Here is a 14,782-nt window from a genome sequence, read left to right on the forward strand (position 1 = left end):
TATGCAATGTTTAAAATGTTACAGACAAAAACCCCAACAACTCATAAATATTTATATTGTTTTATTCATCTAGCATTAATTCCTTTTTTGCTCTAGATCATTGAGACTGAAAATATGATGGACCGTATTGTTAATGGCTTGTCTGAATCTAGTATCAAGGTGCGATTAGCTGCAGTCAGGTAGGCGGCTTTTCTGATCTGTACAAATAATTCTGTGATGGTGAAGTCTGATTCTGCACTTGATAGGTCTTCTGCTAATCTTTTAAAAGCTAAAACAAATTTAAAGTCATTTCCATTGCTGGAAAACTTATTGGGGAAAAAATTATCTTGGACTAGTAGAGTATTCTCCTCTTGCTATTTACAACTGTTTCTGTATGTGTAGAAGCAATGTGTATATTATAGAAGTATGTAAGTGTGTACGTGTGTGTGTGTATATTTTAGAAGATTTCTTTTCCATTATAGATGTTTGCACAGTTTGTCCCGTTCTGTACAGCAGCTCAGGACAAGTTTTCAGGATCATGCTGTATGGAAACCTTTAATGAAGGTAAGTAAAGAAAAGTCAAGTCCTGTCTACTGGAGTGTTCTGGTTAAAATAGTAACACCAAGGGTATGAGGTCTGTTCAGTTTGAATATCTTTCTGTATAATCGTAATAGAAGTTACCTAGAAATCAAAACTCGTTGACCTTTTCCTGCAAGTCATAAATCAACAGAAACAAGCAGTAGTGAAGAGTGCTGTGGTCCATGCTTGGTGGACGCTAGGGGGACTGTGTCTCCTCCTTCAGTTTTTAGCCTGCATTAGATGGCACAGTTCAGACCTCAGCTAAAAGCCCTATGAGAGAATTTAGATCTACATTTCTTTCCATAATTCTCTACTTTTATCTCACTGTAGATATTATAACTGAAACCAGAGACCTCAGTAAGACTTTTTAGAAGACGTGTTTTTGTAGCACGCGGTTATCCACAGCAAGATTAAATAGGATCAAAACATATAAATATGTAGCATCTCATGTCTTGAGATTAGACCAGTATCTCAGTTTCAGTGTCTTTGAGGCTTTGAAAATGGGGAGCAGGCAGAGTCTGATAGCAAGAAACCTAAAAGCTTAGGCAATATAGACATCCATAAGAATCAGCAAAAGAATTGTCTGAAATGAGCCTGACTCCCTCTTCAGAAGTGAAATAGCCAGGCCAGGGGAAGCCTTATCAGCAAAGATGAGGAGATGAACCTGATGATGAGGCACAGTAAAGTGAGCTGAGAGTCCAGAGCTTTGCTTCAGATCCAGGAAGGAGTAAAGGCTCCAGAGCTGTAAGTGAGAGTCATAAACAGGCAACAAAGTTGAGCATCTTGTGAGAACTTACTCCCAAGCAGTGCATGACTGTAAGGACTGCAGAGGTGCAGATGTCGCAAAGGATGGGTCAGGACAGGTTCTCTTTCACTGGATTGATTGAGAATTTATTCCACAGGGGTTGAGGGGGCAGAATCTTTTAAGATTCCCATCTTAAAAGAATGGGTTTCCCTGATATAACAGCCAGGGAATACGTGTTATTCAAGCACTCTTGATGTGGTAACTGATTTTAGTAGAAACAATTAGAAAATATCTAGGAGATTTTAGGATGGGAAAGGGGAGAAGCTAAACACGAGAGTTGGAAGGGTGCTAAACCTGTATTAAAATCTGTGCAACAGTGTATCCGGCATGACCAATAGCAGCTGTGTTTCATTTTGCACTGGAGCGTTCTCTTTTCACCTGCAGTCAAAGCAGAGAACAGGTCCACTGTTGAGTAGTTGTCAGCTCTTCAGTGATGGTCTGACAGTGAGCGATTATTTGGACAAAGAGGATATTGTATATGCTTTCTAGATCTAGTATCTTTTCAGAAGCAGGACCATATCCCCAAAACCAGTTCAGTATTGGTTCAGAAAAATCAGGAAGTCATTACCCAAAAAGGGAAAAATGAAGCTCTCAGATGTTTCTGGTGGTTCAGATGTCTTAACACAAGAAAGATGTCCACTGGGCATACTTGTCTGTGACATTTTATTCGGGTCTGAATTTCTCTGTTTTACTTGTATTTGGATTATCAGAAATCATGGGCTCCTGAAAATTTCTGATTCACTAGTTTTTGTGCTCTCTGGCACCTTGCTGGCTGCAGGCCAAGAAACTTTTCTCAGCTATTGATTTTTTTTTAAAGACAAGGCTGTAGAGTATGAGCCCCCTCTTTCTATAGTTTCACAATAGAAATGATGGGGAAATGATCTTCTGTCAGGATACACAATATACTTACAACATGTTAAGCACTGATTCTTGAATTGGGAATGTGAATTGTGATATTAATCCATAGGTGTCTGATTTGTTAGTTTTATTGGGAGGTCAAGGGGGATTTGATCATAAAAAATTTTGTGCTATCACTATAATAAAATAATCCTATGATCCAGGACTACTGATCTTCACCTGAAGGGGCTTGCAGAGGGTGATTTTTATCTTTTAAGAGTTTGTGAAAGGACAAACATCAAAACTATTAGAAATGTAAACCACAGAAATTGTGGGAATGCCTGAAAAAACACAGCTATTATCATAGGAGAAGCATGTGATGAAGTTAATGAAGATTGTTGAAGAGTTCTACATAAATACAACTTCTTGCAGTTGTTCATTTAAAGTTTATTAAAAATCTGTAATCAGAAAGTTGTGTGTTCATGCCAGAACACCTGGAATTATTCTTAAGAGAAAAATAAAAGTAATATCTAATAAAGAGAAGACATAATTTTCAGTCTAGGTTAATACTGACTACATTAGAAATCCTTTCTCTCTCCCCTAGCGTGTACGTCATTAAAGCACTGAAGAAGAATATTTAAATCTCCAGGGTACATATAAATGTGCTTTTGGGCAACCCTCTGCAAATGCAAGAGTTAGATGACAGCTCTGAAAGAGGTGATGGTACAGAACAACCCCTCCCTTCCGCCTTTCCTGGCTGGAGGAGCGCTTGCATCCTCATGCCGGCTTCCTTGCCGAGCCTTTCAGGACACGTGAGGGAGATGCGCTCTGTAAGGACGGACGGTGTGTGGTGGTCTCGCCTGGGATGCCAGGCACAGCAAAGAGGGTATGACCTGGTCCAGGCTTTGCATTGCTGCAGCGTGTCATGTGTTGTGTACCGTCACGTTGAATTGATCTACACTGCCAGCATCAGAACAACTCCCAATGTATAGAGCATCAAGAACAGGCATCATTACCTAGTATTTTGTTCCAGAATGATCCCTTCTTTATCCTGCTAGTTAACAGAGATTCCCCACTCTTCCCTTTGTCGCTGCAGGTTTTACAGAATGCTCCAAATGAAATCCTGGTAGTAGCATCTTCCACACTATGCAATCTTCTTCTGGAATTCTCTCCAAGCAAAGAGGTCAGTATTTGTCTGATATCTCTTCTTACTTTTGGATAACAGCTACATTATACAAATGCTCCAGTAAGCATAAAGGTAACTTAATTGATAACCGCTACTTGGGAAGCATTGTAGCTGTAATGATTGGCAGAATATGATCACTTGATGACGTATCAATAAAAAATGTTTAAGGTGTTCTGAGTAAAGTGTAGTCAAGTAATTAAATGTGATCTCTAAAAGTTTTTGAAAGAGGAAAGGCAGACATCACGTTGAATCTATACTTGTAAAACTTGTTTTATTATGTCTAAAAGATTCCACAAGAAAACAGACTGCTAATTTTGTTGGCAGTATGATGCATTTCCTCAATTACTTGGCCACTTGAGAAATCACAGTTCTCTGGCAGCTTAGTGCAGCATCCGAGCCCTTAGGACCAGGTGAGCTTTGGCACAAGCTCTTCCCCAGTGCGGGTGCAGTCTGCCTGCTGTTTGGTGAGTCAGACCTGTTCCTGCAGAGCACAGTCCCTTCCACGCAATTCTGGTTTCTGATTAAATGAGTTTTTAAGTGTGTGCGTGAGGTTCTCATTAGCAAATAAGATTAAAGAACAGCATTAAATAGCTTTCATTGTCCATAACCTCTTAATTAAGTCATGTGTCCCATTAGATTCCAGACAAAAACTGATTGCTCAAAGGATGATGATGTTTTAAGAGATGAGCCCCAAACTAAAAGTTGTTGGGGAAAAGGTTTGCTTGTATGTCTGTGGCAGATGTATGTATAGTATCACAGTAGTGTGTGTGTGTGTGTGTGTGTGTATGTATGTGTATACACACATACACAGAGACACACAAGAATAATTCCATGTTGTTCTGAGATTTTCTTCATAAGAACCTGGCTTGTAAGTGCTCATGAAAATAAGTAAGGCTTGGGCAATTCATCTGACGGATGGGACATCTTGTAAATATGACAGTAAGATGAAAGCGGCACTCTTAATGTATTATATTTTTATATATGTCTAATTATTCTGTGTAGTGTTTTAAAGATTTTTTTTTCCCTGTTTGTTATAGCCTATTTTAGAATCAGGAGCCATAGAACTTCTATGTAGTCTAACACAGAGTGAAAATCTTGCTTTGCGAGTGAATGGCATTTGGGCTTTAATGGTAAGTAAAACACACTGGTGAAGTACTGTTTGCAATTTCACTCCTTAAAGAGAAGGAATTAGTGAATGTAACTTTAGGAAATTGTCTGTTGTTACAAATAACACAGATGAAAGGTGGCTTGCCTTTCCACTTAACTGTAGGAGAAGCATGGTCCACCTGGAGCATTTTATCACTTAGTTGATAAACTGGAGGGGGTGTGGGAAAGCACCCTCAATTCTCATATCAATTTTGGTTGCCCTGATTACTTGGGAAACAGTTAAGCAACATCACTAGTGTTGCAGGAGACTCTTTAAAAACAGATGATAATCAGGTCAGTCATAAGACTGTGAGGGAAGTTAATCATCTACTGCATAGCAGTTTCTCATAAATTGTAATGCTTGCAGGATTAATTTAGCAAGGATATATGCTTGTAGATAGTAATGGTCCATTAAGAGAATAAAAACGCAAGTTTAAGGTAAAGAATTGAGCAAAAGTGTACTGTGTCTTTCAGAATGTGGCATTTCAAGCAGAACAGAAGATCAAATCTGATATCTTACGAGGTCTGAGTACAGAGCAGTTATTCCAGTTGCTTTCTGATTCAGATGTAAATGTTCTGATGAAAACTTTGGGACTGCTCAGGAATCTTCTATCCACCCGCCCAGTAAGTAAAGCTGCGAGAACACTTTGTGAAAGCTGATCAAACATGCGGACGTTACGCTGGAAATACAAACTGATTGTTACCCTTGTTTTGTACAAAGATTTTGTACTTAGACAAAAATTTTGGCTGAGAATGCAACTTATTTTTCCGTATAATATTGCTGTTTGATATATTAAACTAAAACTGAGGCCTCTGCAATACTTGGATAAAAGCATATAGCGATGAAACGTACAAATTGTTGTAAGAAAACTTGAAAAAATTCTGCATGACCACTAAAATATGGTAATTATTTTTGCATACAAACAGAGCTAGGCAGTTATGTTCAATTCCATTGCATTTTGGAAAATATTTTTTGCTGAAAGTAATGAGCTTTCTGTGAAACTTGCCAAGGAGACTAATAAGAGCGTTTCACTTTAGAGTCAGCATACGGAGAAGTACATATCTTGAGGATACCTGTATTTCGTCTGTCTTAATATCTGAAATACATCTGTTCTTCTCCAAGTGTATAGAGAATATTGACTTTCTGAACTGTGACTGTGAGATTGTATGATTAGAAAATGCTTACATTCATTTTACACAGCGAAGTAAAATCGTCTAAAAATGTAAGCCTATGACTTGCTTTTGACAGGGAGAAAGAGCTTGAGATACTGGTGAAGGAAAAACAGGGTGTAATCCCCTGTGAAAAACAGGGAAAAGATGAGCGCGCGTTTGGTAGCTGGGTTTGTGTACGTGTGTTTGGGGGGGAATGACAAAGCCTCTGTGGTGCATATATCACATAGTGTGTTTTACCATGAAACGGTCACTTCAAATATTTTCGGTTTTGTACTCATTGAAGCTCAATGAGCTTGACAGAAAATCAGCCCTTAGTGTGAGAGTTTTAATCACCAGTCATATAAATTCACCGTGAGTTCTTAAAACCAAGTCTGATAATCCCATAAGGAGTTCCTCAGCTGAAGCTTTGCCCCAGTTTCACTTACTTTTAGTACATTATAAAGCCAGAACCAACCATTTCAATCCTATACTCCAAACTGACTCCAGAATAACTGATCCAGCAGCTTTTGAATGAAGTCTTACTGCTCACAAATTATGAGAAATCTCTTTTAAGGAATCTCTAATATCTTAAATAATTGTAGAGTTTGCCAGGTGTTGGTGATATCTTCTGGTGGCTGTTTGCTGTCACTCTTGTGTTTTGACATCGGTTCACCCTGTAGGTCACGTTTCCCATTTTTGTCTGTTTTTCCTCATTATCAAGTTTATTCTGGTATAGGTGTTTATAGTCTGTGATCGAATGACCTCTTGTCTGCAAGTTTCTTACCTTGAGACAGGTTTCCAAGACTCCGAGTAATTTATCTAGCTTAGCTGCCTGAACTGTCTCAGATTTTTGAAGTGTGGATATCGGGCCTGGTTGCAGTGTTCCAGTAAGAATAGCAAAAGTTCCAGGTGATCAGAAACCTCACTTTCCTTACCTATCTCTGATATCCTCCTGTTAACAGAGGAAGAGAGAAAATGGTTCTTTGCAACTGCAGCATCATACTGAGAGCCTGTGTCCGCGGTCTTCAGTGTCCACATGATTCAGCCTTTAGACTGTGACCTTCAAGCAAATGAGAAGCCAGTGTCTTTTTTTACAGGCTTCAGACAAATTAAAACCGAGGTGTATGATGCTCTCTCAAACAAGACCAGGCTTCAGATGAAGAGGAATAATACAAAGAGTTTCTGCTGTGATGGCTGTGGTTTGGGAAAGATTTCTCTAGAGGTTACAGTCTTTATGCAGTGTTGCTAGTCTTTGCTCGGAGTAATTCAGTTCAGAATGCCACTTCTTTGTCTGGGAAGTTGCGCTGACTATTTCATCTTTGCTTTGACAGCACATAGACCATATAATGAGCACTCACGGGAAACAAATCATGCAAGCAGTGACCCTCATTCTGGAAGGGGAGCACAATATAGAAGTCAAAGAGCAGGTACCTTTTTTGTTTCATGTTGTCATGGCAGAATAAAACTTAAGGAATAGCTGAGAATACTTACTGTTCTCAACATGCCAACTTAGATGCCACAATATATTCCTATACAATCTATTGCATTACTCAGCTAGTTTTCTAGCTGCTGATACTGAATAGACTGCTTTATTTTTACAGTGTATTTAACCTTTTCTATGCACTTTTATTTGCACTTTTATTTTCATGAAAGACTTCAAACTTTGCGCGTTGAAATGAATAATGTTACTTTAATTTTAAAATGGCAATGACTGTTCTTTTTCCAGGGCTGTTCAGCCATGATTGTTAGCTCTTTGGCATTGACCCCAGTTGTAAGCAAACTACAAACTCCAGATTAGAGTTATTAAAACTAATTAAATAAATTGTTTGTCACAAGTTCAAAGCTGTCAGGAAAAGTGTGTAATTCATGGGGATATGATCTGTAGCCAAAGAACTAACATTTTCTCTCTTCCAGACACTATGTATACTTGCCAATATAGCAGATGGAACGACAGCAAAAGAATTAATTATGACCAATGATGACATCCTGCAGAAGATCAAATACTACATGGTATGGGGAATTTCTCTTAAAGGTCTTATTTTGGTCATTTGTAGAAATAAAAAATGCTAGAGGGACCTCTCATGTAAATCATTACTCAAAATCATTTACTTAAACATAACTGAGTACATTTAAAGATAAGAAAGCAAGCACTGCAATTCTGTATGGCAGTGGTGTGCTGAGGATAAGGATCTGTTTAAAAGGAAAATCCACTAGTTATTTTGTATAAGAATTTTATTGCCAATTAGGCAATACATAGAACAACCCTACTTGGAAAACATTTCATGCTCTTAGAAAAGAGACATCTTATGTTAGATGTTTTACTAAAATGTTTGGAAGAAATTGATTGTTGTACTCAAGTATTGTATTGTCTTTGAGAGAAGCTGTAGATAAGAATTGGTCCTGACTTCACTACCTCACTTATTACAGGATGAATGCCAAAATGTAAGTCTGAGAAATTCTGAATCTTCTCTTCTAAATCTGAGTACTATTTTTCTGTATTTAGAGTCATTCAAATGCTAAACTTCAGCTTGCTGCCATGTTCTGCATATCTAATCTCGTATGGAATGAGGAAGAAGGTAAGAAAGCCTGATTATTAATATATAGACAAGTTATTACCCATTTGAAAGGGTAATGTTGTTTAGCAGTTAGTATTTGCAGTGGACAGCGCAGTGGGATCCAAAGCACAAAGGGAGACTTCAGTATAGCCATAATACGGATCAAGTGAGTGTGGTCAGGATGTGCAGGGAGAGCTGTCCGGAGGCAGGAAGGGAGGCTTGAAAAAAAAGCACCTCTGTAAAACAGAGGTTGATCTGTCACACAGCAGGAGGTTTCCACCTGCAAACTGCCTGTAAAATGTGAAAATAATTGCAGTAAAAGAGAATCTTGATAAGAGGGCTTCCAAGACAAAGGAGGTTTTGGAAACTCCTCCTGGGAGGGAGAGTGTGCACGTGTGTAGCAGAGCTACAGGTGGAGGCAGCAGTGTGGAGCTGGAAGGAGGGACAAGGAGAGGAGTGGGAAGTGGCGTGCTGTGAGGAACAGTGGGACTGTGGTGCCTTTTTTTTTTTTTTAGATGGTCTACTTAGAGTTTTCAGATTGACTGTACTGCCCTTCAGCAAAGAGAATAGAGTCTGTAGGGCTTTTTCCTCCTACTGTGTAATTTATTCCAGATCTCTCAGATTTCCAAACTTCATTCAGCCTTTGACGCTTGGTTGTGCTCTTGATGCTTTCCTGTTCACATGCGTTTTATATGGAGTGCTACAACTCAGATTTGAGCACAAACCTCCAGTTAAATGTTCTCTGCATCCAAATCGGAGTGGTGAGAATAAAGCAACTAAAATCAAGCTTCTTCAGGATAAAATGTGTTCAGATTTCTGCCTTCTAAATTTTTTGTTCTTGAAACATGTGCCCACTAAAATGCAGAAGAGAAACTAGGGTGCCTTATGAAGTAGCCACATCTGAGGGAGTTCTCAGTGCTGTGTTTTAGCTTAAACCATATTCCACTGCTTTCTTCTGTTCTCAGTACGTTTATTTTTGGTGGTATTCCCAACAATGTAATTTGTTGTTGTAGGTTCACAAGAACGACAAGATAAACTACGAGACATGGGAATAGTAGATATTCTACATAAATTGAGTCAGTCATCAGATCCAAATCTGTGTGACAAGTGAGTATAAAAAGAAAACCCAAAACAAGATTAGAGAGAATTCTTTCCTCATAACAAGGCATCTTTTTAATAACCTTTTGGGTATTAAATATCTCTATCCCAGAAAAACTGTCTACCATTGCACTGAGTTCTGCAGTGTGTAAAGAAATTGTGATGTAGGTTTATTTGGGTAACTGCTCCTATATATTGGGAGTAACAGATTATACTTAAGTTCTCAATATTAAAAATTAACAACAGTGGAGACCCTGTTTAATCTTTCTGATTCATAGTGTTATATGACTGTTCATAACTGTCCCAGTCCTCTGGAACAACTTTGCTTCCTCCACTTCTTTTTACCTAACTAGTTCATCCCCTCTCTCTAGCTGGCATTATGCATAGTTTTGTACATAAAAAGCTGTTGATGATGAAAACCAAACTCCAACAATTAACTAGTTGTTACTTTATTGCAGGGCGAAGACAGCACTCCAGCAGTATCTTGCATGATCAAAGACTAATTGAATCTATGGACACCCCTCATGTCTACTTAAGGAATAGCAGGAAATATTCCTGACTCCTTATATTTGCACAAGTCACCTTGGGCTGCATTTTTCTCAGGTGCAGGGAGCTGCTTTGCAGAAACAGTTTAAATGATCAGGTCTCCAGTGCACTTGAGAATTTTCTTGAGGTAGTTTCTTTACTCAGAGGACTCTTGGGGGGTTGTGTTTTTTTTTTTTTTGTTGTTTGTTTGTTTTGTTTTTTTTTTTTTTGTTTTTGTTTTTTTTTTTTTTCCTGAGCTACCTGGACTTTTGAATAGAACAATCAGTCATCATTTTCCTTTGGGCCTACAATTTTCTGCTTTTGCTGCAGCCTGCGTGTGTGCTTGGGTGTGAGCGTGTGCTTGGGTGTGAGCGTGTGCTTGGGTGTGAGCGTGTGCTTGGGTGTATGTGTGTGGGTGTGATACCTCAATTTTGTTTTTCCTTTTTTGTGTGTGTGTGAAAATCTTTTTCTACAGGTTTTCAAGGGTTAACCATTGTTTGCTGTACGAATACTTCAATGAATTATATACAGTTTGAATGAATTGTTATTTAAAAAAAACCAAACTGTTGTATCCCATAAAGTTTATTTTGAATTTTGAACAGATGAATGTTTTTAAGTAAAATATATGCATTTCTGAATTTCAGCTTAACTTACATTATACTTCATTTTTAAAGAGGAAAATAGAGGAAGACAGTAGACTCAAAATTATAAGCAGCATATTCTGTACTGTGAGGCGATCCAAGAGTTAGCATTTTACTACTGTACAAGGTCAGCTGGTACTGATGACATACCCAGCTCCATAGAATGGGTTAGCTGGATTGTTTTGGGCTTCTGTACGTTTTTAGAGGAAGGGTCGTACTTGAGTTAGTACGAGTATTTCCTTTTTTTTTGGAAAGGAACGACTGGCGGCACTATCAACAGGCATGTGCCTATTGCTTTAGAAGCCAAGAACTTGCTCAGATAATAGCTGAAGGATTAGCTTATTTCACTGATAGGTATTTGTTAATCACTAATATCGACAGAGTGAAACAGTACGTTGCAAAAAAGACCAGAAGGACTTGACAAGCAGTGACTAAGGGACTGTTTTGATTTTGCATCTTTTGCGTCCAGGTAATAGTTAAGCAGCTCACAGAATATTTCCACGAAAGATCAGCTGGGTGCATTAGGTTGGGGAAAGGATGAAAAATGATTAGAGTTTCTGCTCAGTAGTGTCGTTACCAACTTTGTGTGCGTGTGCAATACATGCACGTGCATGGATTTGGACACCTGGATAGTAGAGGTGGGATTTTACTGTATTCAGAAGCCAAGGTTGTCCAAACCTTGTCCCTAGCCCAAGTTCCTGAAATTGTGCCTGTAACTGTGGAGGGGAAATTGTGGCTACAAATGAAGAAGACTCTGTGAGGTTAGGCTGGGAAATGAGGTGCCAGGGGCTTGAGGAGTCAAATATGCATAGAAACAGGAGAGAGCAGCAGGGAACTCTTTCATGCAGTTCAGGGTTCTTGCTTTCTTTCTGTGTCATCTTTGATTTCAGTTTAGAGCATAGTTTTAATAGTCAGAATCTCCAAACACTACATCTAATTAGCACTAACAGGCACACTAAAGATTGCAGCCGATGTCTTAAAACCAAATCTTTCTCCTGTTCCATTGAGCTTCAGGAAGGCTGCAGCAAGAAGAGAGGTCTGTAACTTTGCTAACCAATTTTGATAGGTATCTTAATCTTTTATTTCTGATCAGAGGGTCAAATTGTGATAGCCTTACTTTATTTCAAAGGTAACTACTTGTGTCAGAAAATGTGACCACAGTTTGGCCTGGAATTTGAATGTTCTATGTATCAGATAACTGTTATCACTTGGTTGCAAAGGAGAATATATACATTTAATGTAACTTCTTCCAATCTTGAAAGACAAATAAAAGTGAGCACCTGACACTTTTTTTCCCCCCAGGCACTGCAGTAAGTGACTGGCCATTTTTTAATGCCCTTCTGCAAGGTTTTTTTCGTGATGGATTTTAGGGGCTGAACAAAAAAGAAAGTAAAAATCTGTGAGGACTTGATAAATATCAGCACCTCCAGAAGTGACGTCTGGCTTATAAATTTCAGTCAACTATACTTTTGCTTGAACTGAGGAAAGGCTTCTGAGGCAAGTATCATAGAAGTAAAACTGCCTGTAGGCTGCATCTGGCTTCTAAATTTGCACTCCAGCTACGTACCTTAGGAGTTCAACTTCTTACATGTCTCTTCTGCCTCCTCCTTCCCAATTCCCATTTCTGAAAGTGAATCTGAATTTGATCATATTGAACTTTTGTGCCTAAAAATGCTCAGAAAAAGGTGAGTAAGTTCCTGTATACGTGTTTTGAGGTTGTTTCCCCAAAGTCTACCAGAAAAACTAAAACCAATGCTCAGACAATCTGGTTGCTGCATGAGAAGAGTTGATGTTTTCCACCGATATTACACTGATAGGACACTCTGGATGAGAGCCTTTTTACATTCAGTTAAGCTTTGTGAATAATTTTTGATGTTGCTATAGGTATGTACAAAAAGAAGAAAGTGAATACTGTAAATAAAAAGAACTTTACCAGAACATCTAGATTTTACTGAACTTCATGGAGAATTTTTTTGTGCCATCTTCTGTACAGACTGACAGTTTGTAGTCTGAGATCTACGGTGGAAACAAACTTGTTTGCTGGCTGAGCAAATCTTCATAAGCTTTGCTTGGTGGAGGTATCCTGTGAATTACAGGGTTGCCTTCAGAACAAAAGCAAGTATGACTTGTCTAGGCATGATACAGGATCATCAGGAGTTCTTCTGTTTTTGCACCATTTCTCTATGCAAACCAATCCTAAAAGATTTTGATAAATATTCCACTCTTTAATCGGAGGGTTCAGTAATGTTAGCCTTTCTTTCAAATGTTGCGCATGTCAAAGAGAGATCAGTTTGGCATGCTAGTTATCAGGCTGCTGGTGCACTGGTTTCTCTGTCCTCTCTATATTCGGTGAGGTTTCTCACTCAAAGTACGATTTAGCTGCTGTTCCAGTCGCAGATCCATGTCGTAGACAAAGAAGCTAAGTGGCCTGCTCAAAGCATCTTGTGTCACTGTGTTCTTAAGGAAACATCCACTATACTTAGCTTCTTAGGCATTTGTTTCTTGGATATTTATGGCCCCTTTCAGCCTGTAGAAGTTCCAGTGCTGAGCCGAAAGCTTCAGCCACGTACTAGGTGCTGTGTCTCCATGAAACTGCTGAAGCCGTGACGGATATTTGGCGGGATAGTCAAAGTGCATGAGATAGTGCTTGAAGAAAGACATAGAAAATGGGATTATTAACAGCACTGTTTTTTGTAATCCTGGAACGTGTAAGCACGTGATGGTGTAAACGTGCAGAACTGGAGTTTTGGTTAAAATTGTCAGGACTTCACTGATGGCTTATTTTAACAAAACACTGAACGTTTTAGCTTTTGAATTAAAGATGTTTCTTTGAATACAGTGTTTTTAGTGTAAGCTCCCCTGATTCCACATTGGTGAAGTAAGTAGAGAAGAGGAAGGTGAAAGCCAAAGCGTGCAGCCGAAAGGACGGATCGGGAGCATGTGCTTTTCCCGTAGTTGAGAACTCCCTGCAGAAGCCGAGAGCAAGCGCAGCAGCTCAAGCCAGATCGCTTAGCTGGAGATGCCAGGGAGCTCATACGCGAGCCAAAGAAAGGATCTGGGCAGGCAGGTAAATGCTGGCAAATTCAGTGTAAAGCTGGGTGATGGAGCTGGGCCCCCTCCTGCCGCTTCCCCTGGAGGCGCCGGCAGCGACCCTGCGCAGGGCTCCCGCGCGCCGCGGCCCCGGGGAGGGCGAGCGGGGCGGGCTGGCAGCCGCTCTGCTCCGCTCCGCCCCGCCGTTGCCAGGGCCGCGCTGGGGCTGCCGGCGCCGCGCAGGTGCTGCCGGACCCCCGGCTCCTCGGAGTCACCCGGTAAAAAGGCCTGAGCAGGGCCGCGGCTGGGCCTCGGGTCCCGCTGAGCCACCCCTGCACCCTCCGAGGCGCGGGGGTGCCGCTCAGGGCGGTGGGTGCCGGGTGGAGGAGGAAAGACGGGTGAAAAAGCTCTCTCCGTGGTGCAGGTCGGCCCACGGTTGGATTCGCGTAGGTGGAAGAGGATTGCCGTGTTTGGGGCTGCTGCTCAAAGGAGCCTTGTTGCTGCGGAAGAATGGCTGCAAAGAGAAAGGAGGTGGTGCTTCAGGTCAGTAGGAACCAGCCGTGGTAGAAACACCTTTCAAAGCATCTTTTAAACTTACTGTAAGTGCGAAGAATAAAACTCTCAGTCCTGGGGTATCCCAGATGCTGCTGGTAAAGCTCTGCTGAGAGGTCCCAGAGCTGGAGAAGCATTCCTGAAGGCAGGTGGGAGGACCTGGCAAGTGGTGATGGGGACCTGTCCCCATCAGCAATGCTTCGCCCCAGCCAGAATTGAGGAGCAGAGTTTGCTTCTAGGCTGCGGGCTGATCTCAGAGGTGCTATGTGCTGGTGGTGTCCTGGGGTCTGGCTGCTTTCAGAAATCAAAATGCACCCATGTTTCACAAGAGACTTGTGCACATTTAGAAGTAGGCAGCTGGGGGCTTGCTCCTGAATATCTGGCAACTGTCATGAAACATATCTGGCTAGTCAAATACTTACAGATCACTGGGAAGCTGGAGAAAGCTTGAGATACAAGAGCAATTCAAAGGCTGGAAAACCTACTTCCCAGGGATGTACAGAGGAATTTTCTTCTATTTAGATCGTAGAGGTGACTGGATGCTTTATAACTATGTGCATAAGGAAAAGATTTCTGAGGGCAGTTTAGGAAGCAAAAAAAAATTGAAGTTAAATTGAAAATGAGATGCGAGTGCTTAACAGGTAGAGTCAATAAGCAGAAGGAAAAAAGCCGAAGTGGATCTCAAAAGTCTGCATCA

The 14,782-nt window shown here is 40.4% G+C and overlaps 1 protein-coding gene across 9 annotated transcripts in view; it reads left to right on the plus strand.

The window, feature by feature from the left end:
• Positions 1–12,447, plus strand: part of ARMC8 (armadillo repeat containing 8) — a 67,194-nt gene extending 54,747 nt beyond the window's left edge. For all 9 annotated transcript variants that reach the window (XM_062582646.1, XM_062582647.1, XM_062582648.1 and 6 more), the window contains 10 exons: positions 97–179; positions 462–543; positions 3,297–3,383; positions 4,424–4,516; positions 5,007–5,156; positions 7,016–7,111; positions 7,599–7,694; positions 8,188–8,260; positions 9,253–9,346; positions 9,796–12,447. In XM_062582646.1, the coding sequence (XP_062438630.1) occupies positions 97–179; positions 462–543; positions 3,297–3,383; positions 4,424–4,516; positions 5,007–5,156; positions 7,016–7,111; positions 7,599–7,694; positions 8,188–8,260; positions 9,253–9,346; positions 9,796–9,829 (888 nt within the window). In that variant the 3' untranslated portion in view covers positions 9,830–12,447. The remainder of the gene's footprint in view (positions 1–96; positions 180–461; positions 544–3,296; positions 3,384–4,423; positions 4,517–5,006; positions 5,157–7,015; positions 7,112–7,598; positions 7,695–8,187; positions 8,261–9,252; positions 9,347–9,795) is intronic.
• The last annotated feature ends 2,335 nt before the right edge of the window (positions 12,448–14,782 follow it).

This window comes from Rhea pennata, chromosome 9 (assembly GCF_028389875.1).
Source record: "Rhea pennata isolate bPtePen1 chromosome 9, bPtePen1.pri, whole genome shotgun sequence".
In the NCBI taxonomy this organism is placed as follows: Eukaryota; Metazoa; Chordata; class Aves; order Rheiformes; family Rheidae; genus Rhea; species Rhea pennata.